The sequence below is a fragment of the Syzygium oleosum genome, unplaced genomic scaffold (genome assembly GCF_021117445.2).
Source record: "Syzygium oleosum isolate NSW1041296 unplaced genomic scaffold, Sole_v2.1 Sole_v2.13, whole genome shotgun sequence".
Classification (NCBI taxonomy): Eukaryota; Viridiplantae; Streptophyta; class Magnoliopsida; order Myrtales; family Myrtaceae; genus Syzygium; species Syzygium oleosum.
The window spans coordinates 6608121-6627981 of record NW_026607497.1 but is presented as its reverse complement, the minus strand read 5'-3'; the positions used below and the strand labels follow the sequence as shown (position 1 = coordinate 6627981).

General features: G+C 40.2%; 3 protein-coding genes across 4 annotated transcripts; 2 read left to right on the top strand and 1 right to left on the bottom strand.

Annotated features, from left to right (window-relative positions):
• The first annotated feature begins 748 nt into the window (after nt 1-748).
• On the top strand, nt 749-1985 carry LOC115674993 (signal peptidase complex-like protein DTM1). Its single transcript, XM_030597548.2, has 2 exons — nt 749-1140; nt 1504-1985. The coding sequence occupies exons 1-2, from the start codon at nt 749-751 to the stop codon at nt 1589-1591; spliced, it is 480 nt and encodes a 159-aa protein (XP_030453408.2). The 3' UTR covers nt 1592-1985.
• An 800-nt stretch (nt 1986-2785) lies between these two features.
• LOC115674990 (synaptonemal complex protein 1-like) lies at nt 2786-11910 on the top strand. Of its 2 annotated transcripts, none has more exons than XM_030597543.2 (19): nt 2786-3085; nt 3197-3246; nt 3588-3795; nt 3886-4011; nt 4184-4282; nt 5027-5703; nt 5786-6034; nt 6116-6244; nt 6322-6390; nt 6471-6581; nt 7028-7135; nt 7215-7325; nt 7400-7486; nt 8352-8438; nt 8532-8639; nt 8847-8933; nt 9055-9114; nt 10254-10293; nt 11358-11910. In XM_030597543.2, the coding sequence occupies exons 1-19, from the start codon at nt 2929-2931 to the stop codon at nt 11594-11596; spliced, it is 2802 nt and encodes a 933-aa protein (XP_030453403.1). In that variant the 5' UTR covers nt 2786-2928; the 3' UTR covers nt 11597-11910. The 2 variants fall into 2 exon arrangements, with proteins under 2 accessions (XP_030453403.1, XP_030453405.1); XM_030597545.2 differs by having other exon boundaries at nt 10254-10356; nt 11419-11565.
• Nucleotides 11911-12006: 96 nt separating this feature from the next.
• LOC115674992 (sugar transport protein 5-like) lies at nt 12007-17539 on the bottom strand. The gene is made up of 4 exons (XM_030597547.2): nt 17345-17539; nt 14214-14533; nt 13081-13710; nt 12007-12847 (listed from the first exon to the last, which is right to left on the bottom strand). The coding sequence occupies exons 1-4, from the start codon at nt 17469-17471 to the stop codon at nt 12422-12424; spliced, it is 1503 nt and encodes a 500-aa protein (XP_030453407.2). The 5' UTR covers nt 17472-17539; the 3' UTR covers nt 12007-12421.
• Nucleotides 17540-19861: the final 2322 nt, after the last annotated feature.

The following is a 19861-nucleotide window of genomic DNA, read 5'->3' as shown; positions in this document are numbered from 1 at the left end:
TTGGTCATTAGTTACTCAGAATACGTAAATTATTTGGTGTCTAATTTGTTTTTTTCTCAAGAATTCTTATGTTTTTACAAATTTTTCCTTCGAGACAATTTAAAAATCCACAACATACTTGGCACGTATCCCTTCATCTCGCTAACAAAGATAAGAAGTATGTCTTATCGATGTATTTTTGCAAAAATATCAAGCATTTTAAGATGACAAAAAGATTAAAATGGGAATTTTTCACTTGCCTATACTCTTTCCCTCTTTGCTATGAATTTGTACAAGAAAAAAACACTTAGGTGTAACAAATTTAGTGTTTAACCATCTCATTGTGCCAAATGCACGGATCTATGCGCTTAGTTTACTCCGTCGTGACTTTGAGCACGTCAAACTCGCGGTGCTCAATCCAACCAAAAAAATTATAATCCAAATGGGGTTGATAAGAAATTGCCACAATCGAACAGCTCATAAAAGACACGGCAATTTTCCCGTGTATATTTCCACGGGAGAGGAGAAGAGAACCTCGGCTGTACCGTATGATCATGCGACGTACGTTGTGCAACGTTGTAGACTATTTTTCGACATTACAATGTGTCGTAATGAAATGCAAAAGATATCATAAAAATATATGGTTATGTCACCCGATAGTGCACGTAAGAGATTTCCTAGAAGGGTCTGGATCTATGTGATCTTTATGGACGTGATGTCATCAATGCTTTTGCCCATAATGAGCTTGAACTCCCACCCTCCTCTTTAAATGCACCATGACCCCGGAAACGCTGCAACACCTTCCCCTTCGCCGCACAAGCCCATCTCTTCCCTCTCTTCGCCTTTGCTTCCTCGCCTCCAACCGCTCCGCTCCCACCTTCTTATCCTCCCCTCGTCTTCTCGCCGGCGTCGTCATCGGATGGCCAACGACGCGGCTCTGAGGTCGTCCCTGGTCTGGTTGGCGGCGGCGATGGTGGCGGTCGGGCTGTGGACGCACTCCTTCAAGAAGGTGGTGGCGACGTACGGGGCGGGCATGCTGGGGATCGCCGGCGTCCTCTTGCCGGACTGGGACTACTTCGACCGCGACTTCTCCCAGTGGACCACCCCGGTCAGCGCCGAGGAGAGAGCCGCCATTTCTTTGCAGCGGTCTCGCTTCGCAAGGTCTGCTCCTCTCTCCCCATCTCTCTTTTAGCGCAGCATCTCTAGGAAATGGGAACTGAGCCTCGCATCTAATGTACACAGGGGTAGTCGTCTCAGCGATATACTTACCTTAAGCGATTTAGCTCCTTAGGTTTCTCGTTCTTGACAGTGAATCCAACCGCCCCGGCCGGCGGCCGGTAAGTCCGGTGGTTTAATCTGTGTGTCCGTTCGACCGAGATGGAACGAAATAGATTTAGATTAAACGATGTCATCTTAGCATGAAGTTGCATGCGTTGTTGAGCAGAAAGGAGAGGACATAACTCCATATGCTTTTCAATAGGGATTTGCACCGTCAGTTTGACTTCTGAGTGTTGGATCTTGCAGGTTTAGAATCTATCCTCTGCGTTTGGCCGTGTACACATGCGTCTATGGATTTGGTCTGTACAAGTGGTGGGCGTTCGTATCCAGTTGAATCGAGTTTCTGGAATCACAAAACATAACTGCGTCGATCGCGTGCGTGCGTGCCTCAGGCGTCCGCCCTTCTGAATCTTACCAAAATCCGGTGAGACCCGCTAATTTCGACGGAGCATGTACGCCCAATCCCGGTGATAATGTGTCTAGGAATAGCGGGCCACAACAACGAGGAGGAGGACTCGTTTCAGAAGCATTTTCACCAGATTTCCCTTGTTATGATGATGCATGATTCCTGCTAGATCTTTTCCACTTAGTACAGTTCTACTGTTTGACATGTTCAATTAATGATTATTTTCCTCCGGAATGTTGCATTTATTGTTGGGATTAGTGGGAATTGAGTGATGAACTTTTGGTGTACTCCATTGATGAATGATAGGAGATCCTATTTGTAGGACCCAAGTATATTGTAAGGTGCCCTCAGCATATCCATCATTATCAGATCCTTTTTCAAGTTGGAGAATTAACATCTCACAATCATCCTAATTTACAATGTCGATATCAACATCCCTCTTCAAACTCAAGCCGAGAATGATTGATAGCGACTTGAAGTATGCGTCTCGATAAAAAAAAATCAACATGTCGATCAACCGAGGCAATCCGCCGCAAACATAAACTAACTTTGTACGATATGTTGCGCACAAAGCGACATCCATATTCGAAACCGGATTTAGTTTCATACACCCTTTTACAGGTTACAACTATCAATCAATTCTCAAACAGCCGCTTGACCACGTCCTAATCACGCGTCTTGTTCAAAGCCTCAACAACGTGGATACGTGATGGTTTCTCACTAAGCAGGTCTAGGTAAACCGAAAGTAATCATCCACGAATTACAGAATACCCTCATAATAGGTATATCTACTTATCCAAATATATCATAACGAACAACGTCAAAAAGTGTTTGAACATTAAAAATCGCCATTACTAAATTTTAACAAATTTACCGTAAAGTCCGATTATGATTACTCCGTTATGATTGGAGAAAAATATTTTGCATGTCCACGGATCTTTCAAGCAATATGCAACTTAATTAATTTTCATTTGAGTTTTGAAAAAAATCTCACCTACCAATGATACGTATTGCATCGTATTCACGAAATTACCAAAAAAAAATTGCTGACATTTTCCAATTTAATTTCCGCGAGAGGAACTTCGACAGGACCGGACTATATATAAATACTCCGCAAGTCTTGGCGCCATATCCATTTCCACTCAAACGAACTGAGGACACGCGCTCAAACTCTTCGCTCCCCTCCTTCTCCCGTTTCTCTCTCGATTCCAGCACCGATCTTGCTTCCCTCCCTCTCCAGGTACCGTTTGATCCGTCGATTCGCGATGCAGAAGCTAGGGTTTCCGAGCTTCAAGAGCTTGGACCAGCTCAAGCCTCGGTCGGCGTCCGCCTCCGGGACGGCGAGGACCGTCTCCTTCCCGTCGCGTCCGCCGACGGACTCGCTTTCGATCGGGAGCTTCGCGAATCTGAAGCTCACCGCAGGTTCTCTCGCGGCGTTGGCTTTGTTGATCTGTTTCTTCGCGTGCTCTGTTGTTTTTTCTTCTTTCCGGATCGCTCTGTTGATTCTCTGTGGTTGATCTGTCCGTTTGCCAGAGAAACTGGTGAAGGAGCAGGCCTCCGTGAAGACCGATCTCGAAATGGCGGTAGGGAAACGGAAATTTCGCTTTTGATTGTTTCTCTGAATCTGATCGTGTGTGGATCTTTACCTGCGCAATTGCTGCGACTTGCTTGTGTAATCGTTTGGATTGCGTGATGCGTATGTTTTGGGAAGCACGCAGAAGGCGCAGGATGTGAATTTCTGAACTCGCGATGATTCGTGTTTTGAGAAGGCTAAGTTAAGAACTTATGTATTTGAATTGCTTTCATAGGTATTTAGTGATCTTACTGGATTTTCCTTGCCATGCAATTTTTTTAGCTTTCTCTAATCATGCTTCACACAAACTTGAGGTGTACATCTGCCTAATGAGTGTTTTCTCTGTTCTAGAACACGAAATTGAAGAAATCGACGGAGCACATCCGTACACTGGAGGACAAACTGCAGAATGCCTTTAATGAGAATGCTAAGCTTAAGGTGAAGCAGAAGGAGGATGAGAAGCTGTGGAAAGGACTGGAGTCTAAATTCTCTTCTACGAAGACATTGTGCGATCAACTCACAGAAACGTTGCAACACTTGGCCAGTCAAGTCCAAAATGGTCTCTAACTTTTCCTACATATAAAAAATGATAATTTTGCAGCTTGGTAAAAAATTCAGTAGACATGACATGTTAAAGTTGCTAATGTAGCTGAGAAAGATAAGGAGTTTTTTGAAGACAAGTTGTCGGCTAGTTCAGTCACTATTGATGGGTTGAATCAACAGATGGCTGCGCTTTCCATGAAGTTAGAGTCTGCAGCGGAGACTATTCAGAGACGTGAGTCATTCTCAGTCATATTTCTCTTTATTTATTTTCTAAAATAGCACAACGAAGTGTGCGGTTGTGAATTGTTAGGTGTATTCGTAAATTCTTGTAGATCTGTTGAATTTTGGTGTCATTCTTTGGTTTAATTTTAAACAAATAAGCTCTTATTAAATGATAACTCTAGGTGACAAGGAGTTGATGGAACTTGGAGTTGAGAAAGAAGAACGAGAGAAATTTCACGGAGATGAACAGTGCAGGACAGCCAATCTCATAGAGGAGAAAGGTAAATTAGGTTCCTTTTTTGGGAATGGTAATCTTATATACATATGCTGTTGCAGAAAGCTCTTCATGCAAAATGATCTATCATATAAATGAAATTCTGAAACCATGTTCTCTATCTCATTTGACTCGGAGAACTGTGAAGTTCGATGTTACTTAACTGAATTATTTCGAGAGTTCCTCAGCTGGATCAGACGAAGGTCCTAAAGTGGAACATATAAGGCTCCTCCAGTGGATGAGTGTTTTGACCCTTGATCCTTCTCATCCATATGCTCCTAAGCATCAAGTGGATCATCACTTTCATGAACTACCAGGGGAAGAAAAATGGAAAATATACACCTCTCCCAATGTTTTGGAAAGATTGTTGCAATTCCCAAATCCAGGGCACTTTACTAAGTGGTATCGCTACAATTGGTTTTGATCTACACACATATAGAAAAATGTTAGCTTCAGGCGGAATGTATGTATAACATACAAAGGGTTCAGTTGGTGACAATGAGACAATTTAAAAGAAACCTTTATGTTAGTTGCAGAACTTTATTAGCTTTGGATGAGATAAAAATGTTTCTGATTTACTCTTTTCATTAGATGACAATGACACGGTTGAGATAGCAATAGACTAGTTGCATGTTATCAGTGCAGTTTTTCAATATGATGTTAATAATGTAGTTGTTTGGTCAGAATCTTGTAGGGCATTTGGTATACATCTGGTTGGAAAGCCATCAAATAATCGTTATCTTGCTTGCAGATGCAATGATCAAGAAATTTGAAGCAACTTTAGAGGAAAATGTAATAGCCATGGACAATTTGAATTCTACATTGGGAGAAGTGCAGTCCAAATTAATATCAAAAGAAGATGAAATCAAACAATTGATTACCACTCAAGAAAATTTAGAAAAAGACAAGAAGGAACTTCAGTTGAGAAATGATGATTTTGGTAGTAAGTTGGTATTGTCACTCCAGGAGATTAAAAGTCTTGAAAGTCTTGTTCACATGACTGCTGCACAGCTGGTGGAATTGGATAAGAAAAGTTTGATTTTTCTGGAAAAGTTTGATCAGTTGAACTCCCTGTACCAGTCTTGCTTCAAGTTAGTTCAAGAGAAGATGGACCTCACAGCTCAACTTGCTAAGAAGAGGCATAATAAGCTGCTGAGTGAGCTCTTGTTCACAACATCAGAGAAGGATGCTTTGCAAGTGGTGAATCAGGAGTTAAATAGTAAGGTCATAGAACTTCAGAAATCTAATGAGGTGGCTATAACACAGCTTTCAGAGGAACTTCGAATTTCAAAAGAGAGAATTCAGCACTTGGAATCTGAAGCAGAAACCCTTGTCTCAAAGAAGATTGAGTCTGACTCACTGGTTTCTGAATTAGAGCAGAAAATTAGCTCTCTTCTGGAGAGTGCAAAATCTTCTGAAGATAGAATGGTTAAAACTATTGCTTTGGTCATTTTGTATTTTGTAACCATGCTTTGTTGCTGTCCTCAACCTGTTTCTTTATGTCTCACAGCAAGATTTGCTGGTCAAGTATTCAGCATTAGAGAGTGGGAAAAATGATGATAATGAGAAATCTCGAGCAGAGATACAGAAAAAGGCTGAAGAAATACAAGTGCTTCAAGACGTGAATGAGAAAATTGAGAAGCAAACGGATGCACTTGAGAATCAAGTTGATGATCTCAAAAATGTGTTAGAGGAGAAGGAAAACCTTATTCTCAGTTACAAGGATAGAGAGAAGAAGCTAGAAGACCAAATTTCCGAGGTGAACTTTTGAAATAATGATTCATGAACTTAGAACACTCCTAGAGTACTATATATTCTTCATACCAGCATGTTGCTGCAGAATCAGGCATTGCTGACTTCAGCTGAACATAGACTAGCAGAATCCAAGAAGCAGTACGATATGATGCTTGATAATAAACAGATGGAACTTTCGAGGCATTTGAAAGAACTTTGTCAGAAGAATGATCAGGTTTCATTGCTTGTCATGCTCTGCATGTAGCTCAAATTACTTGTAATCATTTGAGTGCTAACAACGAGCATGATCAGGCCATTAATGACATTCGAAGAAAATTTGAGCTGGAAAAGCAGGAGATTGTCAATCAGGAAAAAGAAAAGGTCTGTAATTTCTTCAAACTGTGGCCCACATTTCCATAATGTATTGATATAATTGGCTGCTGTTCCCTTTGAGGCTTCAGGTGGACAAAGTTGTCAGACAAATGGAAGTTGAGTGTGATAAAAAACTTGCTGATTGCAAAGAAGAATCAAGGCAGCATTTGATATGCGTCCAGGAGGAACATGCTGCTTTAGTATGATTCAGAGCCAATGCATACTTTCATATTGATCTTTTGTCATCTTTTCCTTAATATTCTTTATGGCCCTGAAGTTACTGAGCTATATGGTTTTATTTGGCATTACTTTATCTCACAGTTGAGACTTACATCTATGTATTATCCTTTTAAGTTTGCGAGGTACGTTCACATGTTGGCTTTGGGTATAGTTACCTTTTAAAATATTTGGTTTATGAAATTGAAAGGACTAATATCAAATTCACTTTCTAGTGTTGCGTTTTTCAAAGTAAAGCGTAGGGAATAAATAGATATGCACAGTTAAAACCAAAATGCGGTTCCAGAGAAACTTCTTGGACAAGTCTTATGTGCTCTCACTAGCTAGTTTTGTGTGAACTACAATTTAGCAAACTGACTTTGCATGGTCCCATCAAATTCAAATTGATTTCATCTCATCTGTGATGTAGGTAAGTCGCATTCATCAGGAAAACAACCAGAAGGAATTAATTCTCAAAACGAACCACAATGAAGAGATGAAACGTGCCCAAATCGAATCTGAAAACGAGATGAGAGAGGTGCATGTGGTACCAGCTTCAAGATGAATTTCCAGATTCATTTATAGTTTGGATTTGTGATGCTTGTTTAACCATATAGAGAACAACCGCGCTTAGGAATGAACATGAAGCTCAGATGAAAGCTGTACAGTGTCAGTATGAAGATGAATGTAGAAAACTGCAAGAGGAATTGGATCGGCAGAAATCCAAAGTATGCAATATCTGTAGTCTTAAAGTGGATTTTATGAACTGTATCGGAAATTGACTTCATACGATGCACTGCAGGAAGATAGACAGAGAGCTTTATTGCAATTACAGTGGAGAGTAATGGCCGACAAGCCACAGGAGGATCAAGAGGTCACTTCAAGAAAGGTTAGGTCTTGACTATTTTTCCTTAATCAATCCCATAGAGAATCTTTATTTCAATAGACCTCCATGCAGGATATGTCATTCTTTAAAACTCATACTTTGAGTTAATTGTGTGATGCTACTTTACATTTGTGTAGAACATTTTCTTTTAGATTTGTGCTGAATATTTAGTTTGGTTCAAAGGAATTGAAAACTCAAGATGTTGAGAATGTTTTTTCTCTGCTGAAGATTGTGCAAGATATTTTCTTTTCTTTAAGGTTGTCTCACCGCATTTTGCTGTGGTCCAGGATGGCTAATAAATGAACCAATTTTGTACTACTCAATCTAATGATGTATGACTTTTGATCATGAAGTCTATTGAAAGTATTGAATAGGCATAACTCCGTTGACACCCTATTGCATGCATAACACACTTCTCGTAGCATCAACTTTGGATGCAATGAGATGCCCAGAAAATGCAGATAATAAAATAAGAAGTTATTTTTTGTGATTTCGATGCAAAATGATGCACCTTGTCTGTGTTATCTATCTGCCTATGCATTTTGGGAGTTGTTCTTTGGAAACTAAAAGAGGTCTTCTTCTCTTATTGGCATTCTGAGTTTGATGCTTGCACCAGTAAGGACTACCACGTTTTTAACCTCATGTCCCATTTGGATGTTGTCCGCATATATATGCATCATAGTGTGAAGATATTAAGAAGATGTACCTGAATTTTACAGTTGGGAAATTCATGTTTGTGATGATTGATATAAATTCCATCTCATCTGGATACGCATCATCTGTTGATTTAACAATAAGAATATGGAGATATGCCTTGAGCTTTATACGATATAATTCCTCTTGTCATTGTGAATGTTTTTCTTGAAAGGAGTATTCAATCACTTCAATGAAGAAGAGGAATTCTAACGGTAGTAGAAGAAGCCAGCATGTCTCAAGAGCAGAAGATGATGAGCAGGTGACCGGGAAACACTAACTTGTTCTCTTGCTTGCTCTGCAGCCAATAGAAAATCGGCTTCTCATCTCATTTTGATTCCAATCGTTGTTGCAGGATTCACCTATCCCTGAAGCAACTCAAACACCTGTGTCAAAATTGTTGAAAAAAGTAGAGAACACTAATACTGGTAGTGTGGCAAATATTCCCAAGCATAGCAAGAAGGTAAGTTGTTATCCACTGTGATCTTAACACAAAAAACAGAAGTCTATCATTAAGTGTCATCTAAGGTGCATTTCTTATCCTCTGCACCCGGTATTATATTCTTCCATTGCATGAATTGATATAATCAGTCCGATATTTCTCGTGCAAGTGCTTTCTGCCTGCCTCATGATATCGTCAAGTATACTCAGTTTACTTTCTGCATGACAGGTAACTCACCGTGAATATGAAGTTGAGACGACAAATGGAAGAACAATTACCAAAAGAAGAAAGACAAAGAGTACTGTAATGTTTGAGGCATGTATCTAGTCTGACTGAACCATAAGATTAGCATCTGATTGTTGGTCCTCCGTTAGTTAGGTTGCTAGCCTTTGTTTTGCCAAACAATGGTGCCCTTCAATGTATCTCATTGCTGCAGGATCCAAGAAAACATAAGAGGATGGTTTCACCAAGAATGAGCACCCCCAAGGATGTAAAGGTAAGTACGGGCAAAACTAATAGATAAGTGTTTATACTTGAACTATAGGAGTTTGGTATCAATTTCACTTTTCAGTTACCAGAAGACTATGTCTAGGCAATTCCTTCATCTCCCTTGTGATGAGCCGCTTGGACTCAATCCATGGTTATTTTATTAGAACAGTACTCAACTACTTGTGTCAGTTTTGAGGAAAGGTACCTGCGAAGGTTTCTCATATGTTACAACATAAAGGATCAGATGAATAGTGGGATAAAAATAATAGATTAATTTATGCATGTACCTTTCAATCCAATTCCACCAGGATGAAGTATGTATTTTACACATCCTGACCTTGTCTCTGTTGATATCTTACGTTCTTTCGCTGATTCTCTATACCTAAGGATGCAATATCCATATTAGTGAAGGAAGAGGAAGAAACCCGATGATACTTTTTGTCTTTTGTTCGCAATTCGATGGGTAGACCTCACACTTAAAAGTGAATAGAGAAATGGATCAAGGACCCACTACAATAAAGACTTTAAAGAACCACTTTAAATAGTAAATTTTCAGAGATTAAGGTTCCGTTTTATTTTGCAGAAAATGAATGATTTGGAAAACATTTTCCTAAAAATGATTGCATGCATCGCTTAAAATAATTAGTCAATGAAAAACGTCTTCATTATCGACAATAATTTATGTCTAAATATTTTCCTTGACGATGAAAATATTTTTCGTTCGTTTATTCATTCTTGTAAGCGACACAAGTGATCATTTTTAGGAAAATATTTTCCATACCATTTATTTTCCGCGAAACAAACGCACCCTAAGTGAAAGGAACTCTAACTGGCCCCTGTTGTTATATATATTCAATGATGGTATAGTGTTGAAGAGGCTGAAAAAACGTGGCACCTCCTGGTTCTGACTGTTGCCACAGGTAAATCCCGACAGTTTGAGAGCAACAGAACAAAATTGATATGTTGTCTTACAGTGGATACCAAATAATAATTACATGTAGGAATTTGTATAAATATATGTAATACAGCATACATTGTCATTAGCCTTACATCAAGTCACATGATTTGCCTTTTTTTTCAGAACCTGTAATTAATGATTTTTTCTGAGTATTTAAAGATCATTCTTGGTCTGCACTCTTTGTGCAGGGAACAAAGGGAGTTCATCCTCCACGAAGTTCGAATATAGGTGATTTGTTCACAGAAGGATCGTTAAATCCCTATGTCGATGATCCTTATGCATTTGACTGAGGTATTTGTTGGTTCTGAAATGTTTCTGAGATCTAACGAACTGATAATGCTATCTTATACTATGAATTTTAGATATAATGATGATTCTATGGTAGAATTTAGACAAATAGATCATATAGCGGAGACCGCTAATGAGACTGTTCAGTCTTTGCTAATAGATCACACAGCATAACACCTGTAGCTCTGCTAGGCCCTGAGCCCACCCTGAATTTGGGTACAAAGATCTGCTCATATCTGAATATTTCCCAATCTACTGGGCATTCGGCCTAGTGGCCAGTGGGTGGACATGGGGACGGGAGGTTGGAGGTTCAAAACTCCCAACCGCAGACCAGAAAAAGAAAAAGAAGCAACCAGTTCTCATTTTTAATGGTCGCGTTATCTGAGTCTCATTTGTTACTGCCAACACTATATTTGTCTCCTATTTTTCATGATATTTTCTCTCCATTTATAACTAGGTCCTCATGCAAATGGATCTTCCATATAGTTGTTACATTTATGAACTCATGCAAATGGATCTTCCAACAACATTTTTAGCATTACTTGGATATATGTAGTTTTCTTCTGGAAGATTGTACTCTAGAAATCACACTAATTTTCCAGCCATAGAGATGTTCTTGTTGAAGAACAGAACAATAATTAAAGGCATGGAGGATAGATTAGCGGTGTGAATGAGAGTTACGTTCAATGTTCTCCAGTGGGATACAAATGGCGGTACCTTGTCTTCTGGCAGATCGTACTAATCATGATGAGGAAGAGCTTCACAGCAGTCATTTTTCCTTCTTTGTTTTTGATTGACTTTTATTCCTGTAATTGAAAATTCTGCTTGTTCTTCCGTATGAATCTATGTCAAGGTTGTAGTATCATCGGAGTCCACGTGATCAGCTTACCTATGATTATGTAACTTAATTTAGAGAAATCTTGGTGTGTAAATATGAATTTCCTGCTTATCGTTACAGTAAATGCTATTTGTTCGTCACTCTAATTTCAATTTTCTTGGCCTAGGCTTAAGCGTTTCCATCACTTGCAATTCTCTGTTTCATTTAACTGAATTCGTGACATTCAGGGGGCCCAACCAGTTGAACATGTTCAGCATCACACCAACCAGCTTGCATTTCTTCCGGAGAACAGATTCTTTTGCAACATCTTTGGGTGAAATGGTTTGCAAGATACTGGCAGTCTCTGTAAATCTGTACATTCACAGAAATTACAAGTGGGACGGTACACAGACGTATGCTTCTTAACTTCACTTGTACATCACTTATAATCACACTGCAGATATCTGGTATTGGGTCGCGATTCATATATGTGAAGTAAGACAGCAAAAAAATAAACCTCAGTTTTGCATCAGACGCACAACTAGGTCTGCTCTTTCCAGTTCCCTGATGGCAGAGTATTCGGTCTCTACAGCACTTAAAAGTGGCATTATGAACATGACTATCCAATTTTGTTGGATTGATGCCTGAGGTATCAGCTATCTCTTAGCCGTTCAAGGGAAGAGTGCCAGATGTGGGAATGCAATTTGTAGGGTCATCCTGACCAATACGTTTAGGCGAAATGGGTGAATTGGATACATAAATTCTCTTCTGCAACTTGTTTAGACGAAGCAAAGGTTAAATTCTGCATGACGCTCTAACCTGACTAGGCGGTGATCCGCTTGGTCAAATCTTTACCCCTGGCTGCATCTATGGTCGATCCCCTCTATAAGACTTCTGACCCCATATGCTTTTAGGCCATACGTTCATTATACAACTCAAATACTACCCAATTTGTAATTACTAATTAGATTACCAGCCGCCATGAAGCAATGGAGCAGTTCCTGCACTTTATCAAACTTACTACGTCTTTTCCTTCCCCCGAGTAACACAACTTACTACATCGCAATGAAATAAGATGCATGAATTTCTATAGCATTAGAAGACCCAAATTTAATATGTTCTTTGAAGCATGTGGCGTCCAAGTCATGAACACATGAAATTTCCTTGCATACCGACCCTCGTCTCTCTCAGAATCGCAGTACGTTATCTGCCCTTTTTGCCCCCTCAAATCAACAGAGACAATAATACGAGCTAGTATGATTCCTTGTTAACAAACTTTTGCCAGTACCAATGTCTCTCCCACACCACATGCATCGAGTCCATAGGAATCCCCTTCGTCTCCGGCAAGAAGAGCACCACAAAGATCGTCATCACGGCGATCCAAGAGGCGTAGAATAGGAAAGCGCCGTACTTAAAGTGGCACAACATGGTCAGGAAGGTCTGCGACAGCACGAACGTGGCCGCGAAATTCATGGCCACGTTAATGCTTTGCCCCGTGGTACGAATCGTCATTGGGAGTATCTCGCTCGTGATGAGCCAGCATAGGGGACCCCACGACAAACCAAACCCGGCCACGTAGATGCACATCAGCACCAGCACTAGTATGGCGCAGCCCTTGCCGATGCGCTCCGTACCAGAAGTGCCCGCCGTCGCGGCCAAGACACATGCCGCACCAACCTGAACAATAAGCAAAACACGGTTTAACTTTACGGGCTCACGTGGATTTATGATTACAAGATTGACCTCGAGATGGAGGGTTGGTTGAGCATTGTGATCGTATAAATATCTCGGTGCAGTTAGTTTTGTATCTTGAGCATTACTCTTTAAAGCACGTTACTTCTTTAATATCTGCATGCGGATCACGCCTCGTGCTCATGCATTGCTAATAAGCTAGGGGGCTAATTACGTACCTGACAGAGGAACATTTGCACTCCACCCTCAATGAACAAAAACCTCCTCCCACAACGATCCACCACAAACATAGACACCAGAATCGATCCCAAGTTCACCAATCCAAGTATTATCGCCGCTATCAGAGCGGAGTCGCTCCCGAATCCCACGGACTGAAACAAAACAGGCGCGTAGAATGCCATGATGTTGATCCCTGTAAGTTGCTGAAAGAACGGGATCGCTATCGACATCGCCAGGTGAGGCCTGTACTGCCTCTCGAAGATCGTCACGAAGGGCTCCTCGTTGGCGGCCCTCGCTATCTCGCTGGACCTGATGAGCTCCGCGAGCTCGGGCTCGATGTCGGTGTTGTGGCCCCGCGCCCTGAGGAGCGCTTGCTTTGCCTGAGCGAGCTTGCCGCGCTCGACGAGGCTCGCGGGAGTGTCAGAGATGAGGAGGGCGCCGAGGGTCATGATGGCGGCCGGGGCCGCGGCGAGGCCGAGGGAGAGTCGCCATCCCCAGCTCATCTTGGCGGTGCCGTAGTTTATGCAGTTGGCGGCGAGCACCCCGACGCCTAGGAAGAATTCGAAGCCGGTGTTGAAGGCACCGCGCCATTTCGGCGGGGCCATCTCGGAGAGGTACAGAGGAGTTGCCTAAGATACAATTCTCATCATTTACTAAACCGATGACAAACCTCTTCCAAAAAGAAGGGTATATTGCATGAATCTAATTTGTATACTAAATTGAATCCGAACCATGGATCTGATTAAACTTATTATTTTCAATGGTCAAGATTCAATTTATTATATATTATTTATCGTTGAACGGAAAACTAGCATATAGATATTATCCTTGAGAATTTAGTAGTGTACATTTCTCTAACCTATTAAGTCTCCACCAAACTAATATAAAATGAACTTGATCATCTACCACGATACATTTACATATGTCTCGTCGATCACAAAAATATCAACTGAAGAGTCCAAATGGAAGATCTTTATCTCAATTGATCATAAACTAAGAGCCTGAACGTACCAGCAATTTCAGAATGGCTAAACCTTAACCATGAAATCAGGAGCACAAAGTCAACAACCTTGATATAAAAAGGACTTCTTTTCTTTAAAAAAACTTAGTGAAACAGCAAATGAACTATTACCTGATTAGTGAGGCCGACACCGAACCCAAGCAAGATACGCCCGATGATGAGCATGGCTATGTTGGCAGCTCCACCGTTGATGGTGGCCCCGGCAAGGAAGGTGCAGCCACCGAGAACCATCATGTTTCTCCGACCGAACGCCGCAGTGAGGCGGCTCGCCAAGAGGGACGTGGCCAACCCCGCGATGTAGAGGGAGGACGTGAACGCCGTCAGGACCTGGCTGTCATAAACGCAGTACATATTCGTCTTGGCCTCGGCAGCCTTCCTTAGTACCAATGGGAAGAATTTCTTCAAGAACGGAACCATTGTAGTGACACCCCCTAAACAAATTAATTGCAAATTTGCACCATCTATCTGTTAGTCCACTAAAATGTATATCTCTTGTTTCTTGCATAGATTTGTCCATTAACCCTGAGTATGTCCCAAAATTGATGTCAAGGCTGCGTACTGGTCGGCATTACATGAATAAATTTACTTGTGCGTTCAACACCCAAATTAATCTACTAGTTGGCATTACCTCAGTAGATTGAAGAGTTTATACCGTACACGAGAATAGGGTCTATTTTTTCTTTTACTTGAAATAAAATATAGTCAGAGATCGCAATATGAGAAACTGCTTATATAAAGACTACACCGATGGTATATGGGTGCTTTTTACACAAAGTCCATTTTCAATAAGTCTGTAGATTTTCATTTTTGCTGCATTCCTGTCATGAAAATACATGTATCGGTCGAACTATTAGACAAAACGGTGGCCCTAGTCATTTCACAAATATACTACACTCATGTAATAATTTTTCGAGTATTCCTCCATACTGTCCTCTGCAACTCACCATCTGAAAATGCTTAAAGAGCGAGCCAAGCTATCGGCTCATGCCTAACTTACTCTTCGGATAAGGACGAACACTGCATGTTCAATGTTCATCTACCAAGCACTATTATCATCTTGGGTTTGGACAGTTCCTCTTTTTTACCCATGTGTTGACTTTTCATGTTCCTTTTGGAGCAATGTGTAGCAATTGTTTGCCCTATATAGGTAGTAGATGTGGCAAAATGGGTCAAAAATCCATATATTAACTTATATTTAATGGTTGTGAATCATAAATTAGTTGACATTAGTTTTACAAATAAGCTTAAATGGGTCATAAATGGGTTACATAACAAGCTTAAGTGGATGATAAACATGTCATTTTTATTTTTTTAAAATATTATGATTTTTATTTTGTTAATTTTGAATTTTTTATATTTTGAATTTTTTTTTTCTTTTTCTTCTTCCCCTGCCGGTGGCTGGCCATGGCGACAGCTAGCGGCCAGCCACAAGTGAGGGACGAGCTCACCGACCTCTAGTAGGCTTCGAGCCTCTTTAGCCTCCGGCGAGGCCAAGTCCTCGTTAGCCTATAGTGAGCCTCGAGCTCATCCCTCACCTGTGGCCGACTGCCAACCAGCCATCGGCGGAGGAAGAAGAAAAAATAAAAAAATAAAAGAAAAAAGAAAAGAAAATAATTAAAATATGATTTCTTAAAAAAAAACAAAAAAAATATTAAAATGATTGCACAGAGGAAAATCAAATTAGATATTTTATACTGGAAAATATTTTTCTAGTTCATTTTTAGGTTTCAACCAAATATCAGAAAATGTTGTCATGTTCCTGGAAAATGACTTCCTAGAAAATATTTTCCAAAAATGTCACATTTTTCGCGAAACAAACAAAGCCTTAATTTTTAACAAAAAATATATAAAAATTTTCTACTCGATTTGTATTGCATGAAAGTGTTTTAGCAATACAATTTTAAAAAAAAATCATAAGAAACAAGCTTTCCTAGATTTAGTTAAATGGATTGGGTTGGGTATGGATTGTGAAATTTGCATTGTGATAATGGGTCATGAATGAGTTAAATGGATCAATTTGAGTCGGATCAATTATGGCCCAATCCAAACCCAACTCGACCTACCCATTTTACAGGTCTAATAGATAGATGATGGAGTTAATGGTGGGAATGAAGTACACCTAGGGCTCTCTATCCTTTTGCAAAATAGATCTCTATGCTCTATGCAAACAGGTCATAAAATTAATGTCATTAAATGGCTAACGTGGTTGACTCAGCCGATAATAATTGTTTTCGTTTTCCATAATTACAAATGAGGAAAAACCTTAATTAGATGCTGATGGCAACCTACATAAGAACCTCCTCAAGATGAAAACAGCTTTGGCAATTTCCACAATTTGCCGATAATAATTGTTTTCATTTTCCATAATTACAGATAAGGAAAAGACCTTATTAGATGTTGATGGCAACCTACATAATAACCTTCTCAAGATGAAAATAGCTTTAGCATTTTCCGCAATTTGCCGATACTAATTGTTTTCATTTTCCATAATTACAAATAAGGAAAACCCTTATTCTACTTGGAGCTAGCCATCACAATCACTGTAGCGATACTATAGTAATCAATAGAAGGATAAGTAAAGCATAAGAACCTCCCTCAAGATGAACACAGCTTTAGCATTGAGAATCATGGAATTCGTACAACTTTCTCATGTTGCTTCATATTCATGACAAATATATAAAAGATTACGCCTTGAAGAGAGAGGAAATTAGCAATCATTAAAGAAAGCATTCAAATTCATTTATGATCACTATTTTTTTAATCAAGTGATTCTGTTAATTTTAAAAATATTTGACAGCAGGCAAACGAAATGCAAAGCAAAGATTGACGTCAGCTTTGCTTGGATTAGCAACAGTAAAACAACGCGCACTACTTCACGAGAATCCCACATCATCGATTCATCCAAATGACAGCAGTTGAATGAAACCGGCATCTTACTCGAAGCAAATATAACGTGTGAAGGGGTCATATCGAGTCCGTTTCACATAGGCTTATCGTGTTCTGCGTGTACTGGAGCTGAAACTATGAAGGTGTTGATAGGAGGACATAAGGCATGGGGATGAATTTGATGTTTTCGCGTTGATTGCTCGAGGAAGAAGACATGACAATTCATTTGCGGTTTCGAGTACGAGGTATTTCGATTCGATCGTTTTAACCTTCCCCACCGTCTGAAGTGCATATATCATCATCTCATTCGAAGACAGCGGATGAAACTGGACAGAGGAGAGAGGCAGAAGACGCACCTGAAATGCCAATGTCGTACCCGAAGATGAGCCCGCTCGTTGCGGCCACGATGCAGGTGATCACCACCGACAGTGTTATCCTGCCGCCGAGGCCATTGGTGTTGCTGCCGTCGACTCCTACTGCCATCTCTCTTTCTCACTCTCTTACTTTCTCTCAAGTACGAGCAGAGCAGGACTTTTGGTAGTTTTCGTCAGAAGCGAATGTTGACGGGAGTCGCAAATAGCCGGTTCACGAGACCGTCATTTTATAATGAGTTAATGACAATGAGAGAATGGCGTTACGTAGAGCCCCGACTGGGTCACTTAGGGATGTGCATGATCCGGATTGAGCCGTTTCAGCACCCAATTTAAGGACCAATCTGCACAGTATTTGGTCCCCAATTTTTAAGACCAGAGACTGACCCTATTGAGCCTAAGACTGAGGACTGGACCGACCCTATAGGTTTGGTCTGGTTCCAAGGTCAATTCGGGACCAATCAATTCTTTTTTTATTTTATAATTTTTGAAAGGACAAACGTACTCTTTAAAATTACATATCCATTGATAATGCGATATTGAGTAACCAAAATATGAATACCGTTACAAATCAAACAAAAATCTAAAATAAGGCAACAACATAAATATCCACTTGCCAAAAGCAACAAACCATAGAAGACCCTACACGTGAAATAAAATTAAACAATAAAATGTTCAGAATATGTAACATAAATCATGAATTATACAACTTCATATTTTGTTCATTCTTAAAAGATCGCTTCAAATTTTGAGATGAGTTGTTTTCGTGGGGCAAGCGAGGCGAGGCGAGGCGAGACATCTAGTGAAGGGAGGCAAGTGAAGAGAGACAACGAGGTTTTTATTTTAAACAGCCCAAATATTAAGCTATTTTCATTATTTATTATTTGCATCCCCTTGAAGGGAAATATCGTCCTTAATATTGCGAAACCACCCAGTAAACTCCTCCGTCATCTTTATTCTTTACCCCAAGCCCCAAGAAAGAAAAGCACAAAGACAACGTCTGTTACGGAAAACTCATGTCGTTAAGCCCCATCGATTCTTCCGTACAAAGTCACCACCTCTGTCACCACTATAAATCAGTAGCCTAGAAGAGGAGGGGCCTAGGGCTTGGACAAAATATATATACACAAGATTGGTCCCTGTCGCGACCTACTTCACGAGAGCCGAACTGGGTGAAGCGGGTTTAGAGGTAAGTGTTCATGAAATGGTCCATATGGCACATCATAAAAGATAGTTTTACCAAAGCATAGACCTTTTAGTCATCCATACGGTCCGCATGGCACATCATAAAAGACGACTTACCAAAACGTCAATCTTTTAGTCATCCATACGGTCCGTTTGGCATATCATAAAAGATGGCTTACTGAAGCATCGATCTTTTGGTCATCCGTATGGTCCATTGATCATGAACGTGGATTTTTCCTAAATCCATACCTCACGTGACAACGGATCGATTTTATCTTTTTTAGGAGTCGCCACTAGCCTAGGTCGGGGGTCGGCTAGAATACCCAACCGAAACGCGGGAGTTTCGTTTCAGTTTCTACGAAAACCAGAGATCATGAGTTCGGGGACTAGCTTACGTCAATATTTCTATTAACGCCCTTTCGGTACCGCTAAACTTATCATGGTTGTTATCTAAGTCGTCATGCATTTATGTAAATCGGATTGGACATCGGTCTATCGACTTGGTCTTTTACAATTTTGAATTATCCCCTCCATGGACCGCCTCTCGAGTGTTGGCGTTTAGATTCACAACATACGTTCACGACAAACAATGCACAAAGGAACAACAAAAGAAAAGCAATGGTGCAAAAAATTCACTAATCAAGCACGGGCCTCGGTATCGGCCTTTGTTTTTCATGCATTTCGATTCACCACCCACCTAATCATCTAACATTATTTGATTAATGGTTAACAATAATGAGCTACCATTTGCATTCACAAAACGACAACTCATATCAATTAACCCCTAAAGTCGGATTCTAAATGACCATAATGGGCTACCCGCCGAACATGCACTGGGCCTAACATCCATCTAACAAACACATACATAGCAATGAGTAAAACATGCATTCAAGCCCATGGGCCTTGTTTCTCAACCAATAAAGCAATGAGAAGTGGGCTTCGTAAGAAGACCACTTATTCAATTATTATCTAATTCGGATCATTTCTGTTTAGATGTGATTAACTAATCTAATGATGTCCAAATTAAGTGATTCAGGTGTCATTAGAAAGCTTATGTCATGAGGATCAAAAGTTAAGAAGACCAATTTTTCTAAATCCCCACCGATTTTCACGAAACAAACAATTTCACTCTAGGTGACAGACTGGACCCGGTTCTGTTAGTGATTTCAAAATAATGGCGGGAAAAATAACAAACCTTATCAAAACCGTGTGAAAATTTTTAGGCAGTTAGGAATCTCTGCGTACGACAACTTTCATATTTTGAGTTTTTGCTAAAAAGTCCTCCAAATTTTTATAAAATTATGTTTTCACAAAGGA

Coding starts and splice junctions, on each gene's coding strand:
- LOC115674993 (XM_030597548.2), top strand. CDS start 749: ATGCACCATGACCCCGGAAACGCTGCAACACCTTCCCCTTCGCCGCAC. Junction 1,141..1,503: donor CAGCGGTCTCGCTTCGCAAG/GTCTGCTCCTCT, acceptor TGGATCTTGCAG/GTTTAGAATCTATCCTCTGC.
- LOC115674990 (XM_030597543.2), top strand. CDS start 2,929: ATGCAGAAGCTAGGGTTTCCGAGCTTCAAGAGCTTGGACCAGCTCAAG. Junction 3,796..3,885: donor GGCCAGTCAAGTCCAAAATG/GTCTCTAACTTT, acceptor TTGCTAATGTAG/CTGAGAAAGATAAGGAGTTT. Junction 6,391..6,470: donor TCAATCAGGAAAAAGAAAAG/GTCTGTAATTTC, acceptor TTGAGGCTTCAG/GTGGACAAAGTTGTCAGACA.
- LOC115674992 (XM_030597547.2), bottom strand. CDS start 17,471: ATGGCAGTAGGAGTCGACGGCAGCAACACCAATGGCCTCGGCGGCAGG. Junction 13,711..14,213: donor GTGTCGGCCTCACTAATCAG/GTAATAGTTCAT, acceptor ATTGTATCTTAG/GCAACTCCTCTGTACCTCTC. Junction 12,848..13,080: donor TGCAAATGTTCCTCTGTCAG/GTACGTAATTAG, acceptor CTTATTGTTCAG/GTTGGTGCGGCATGTGTCTT.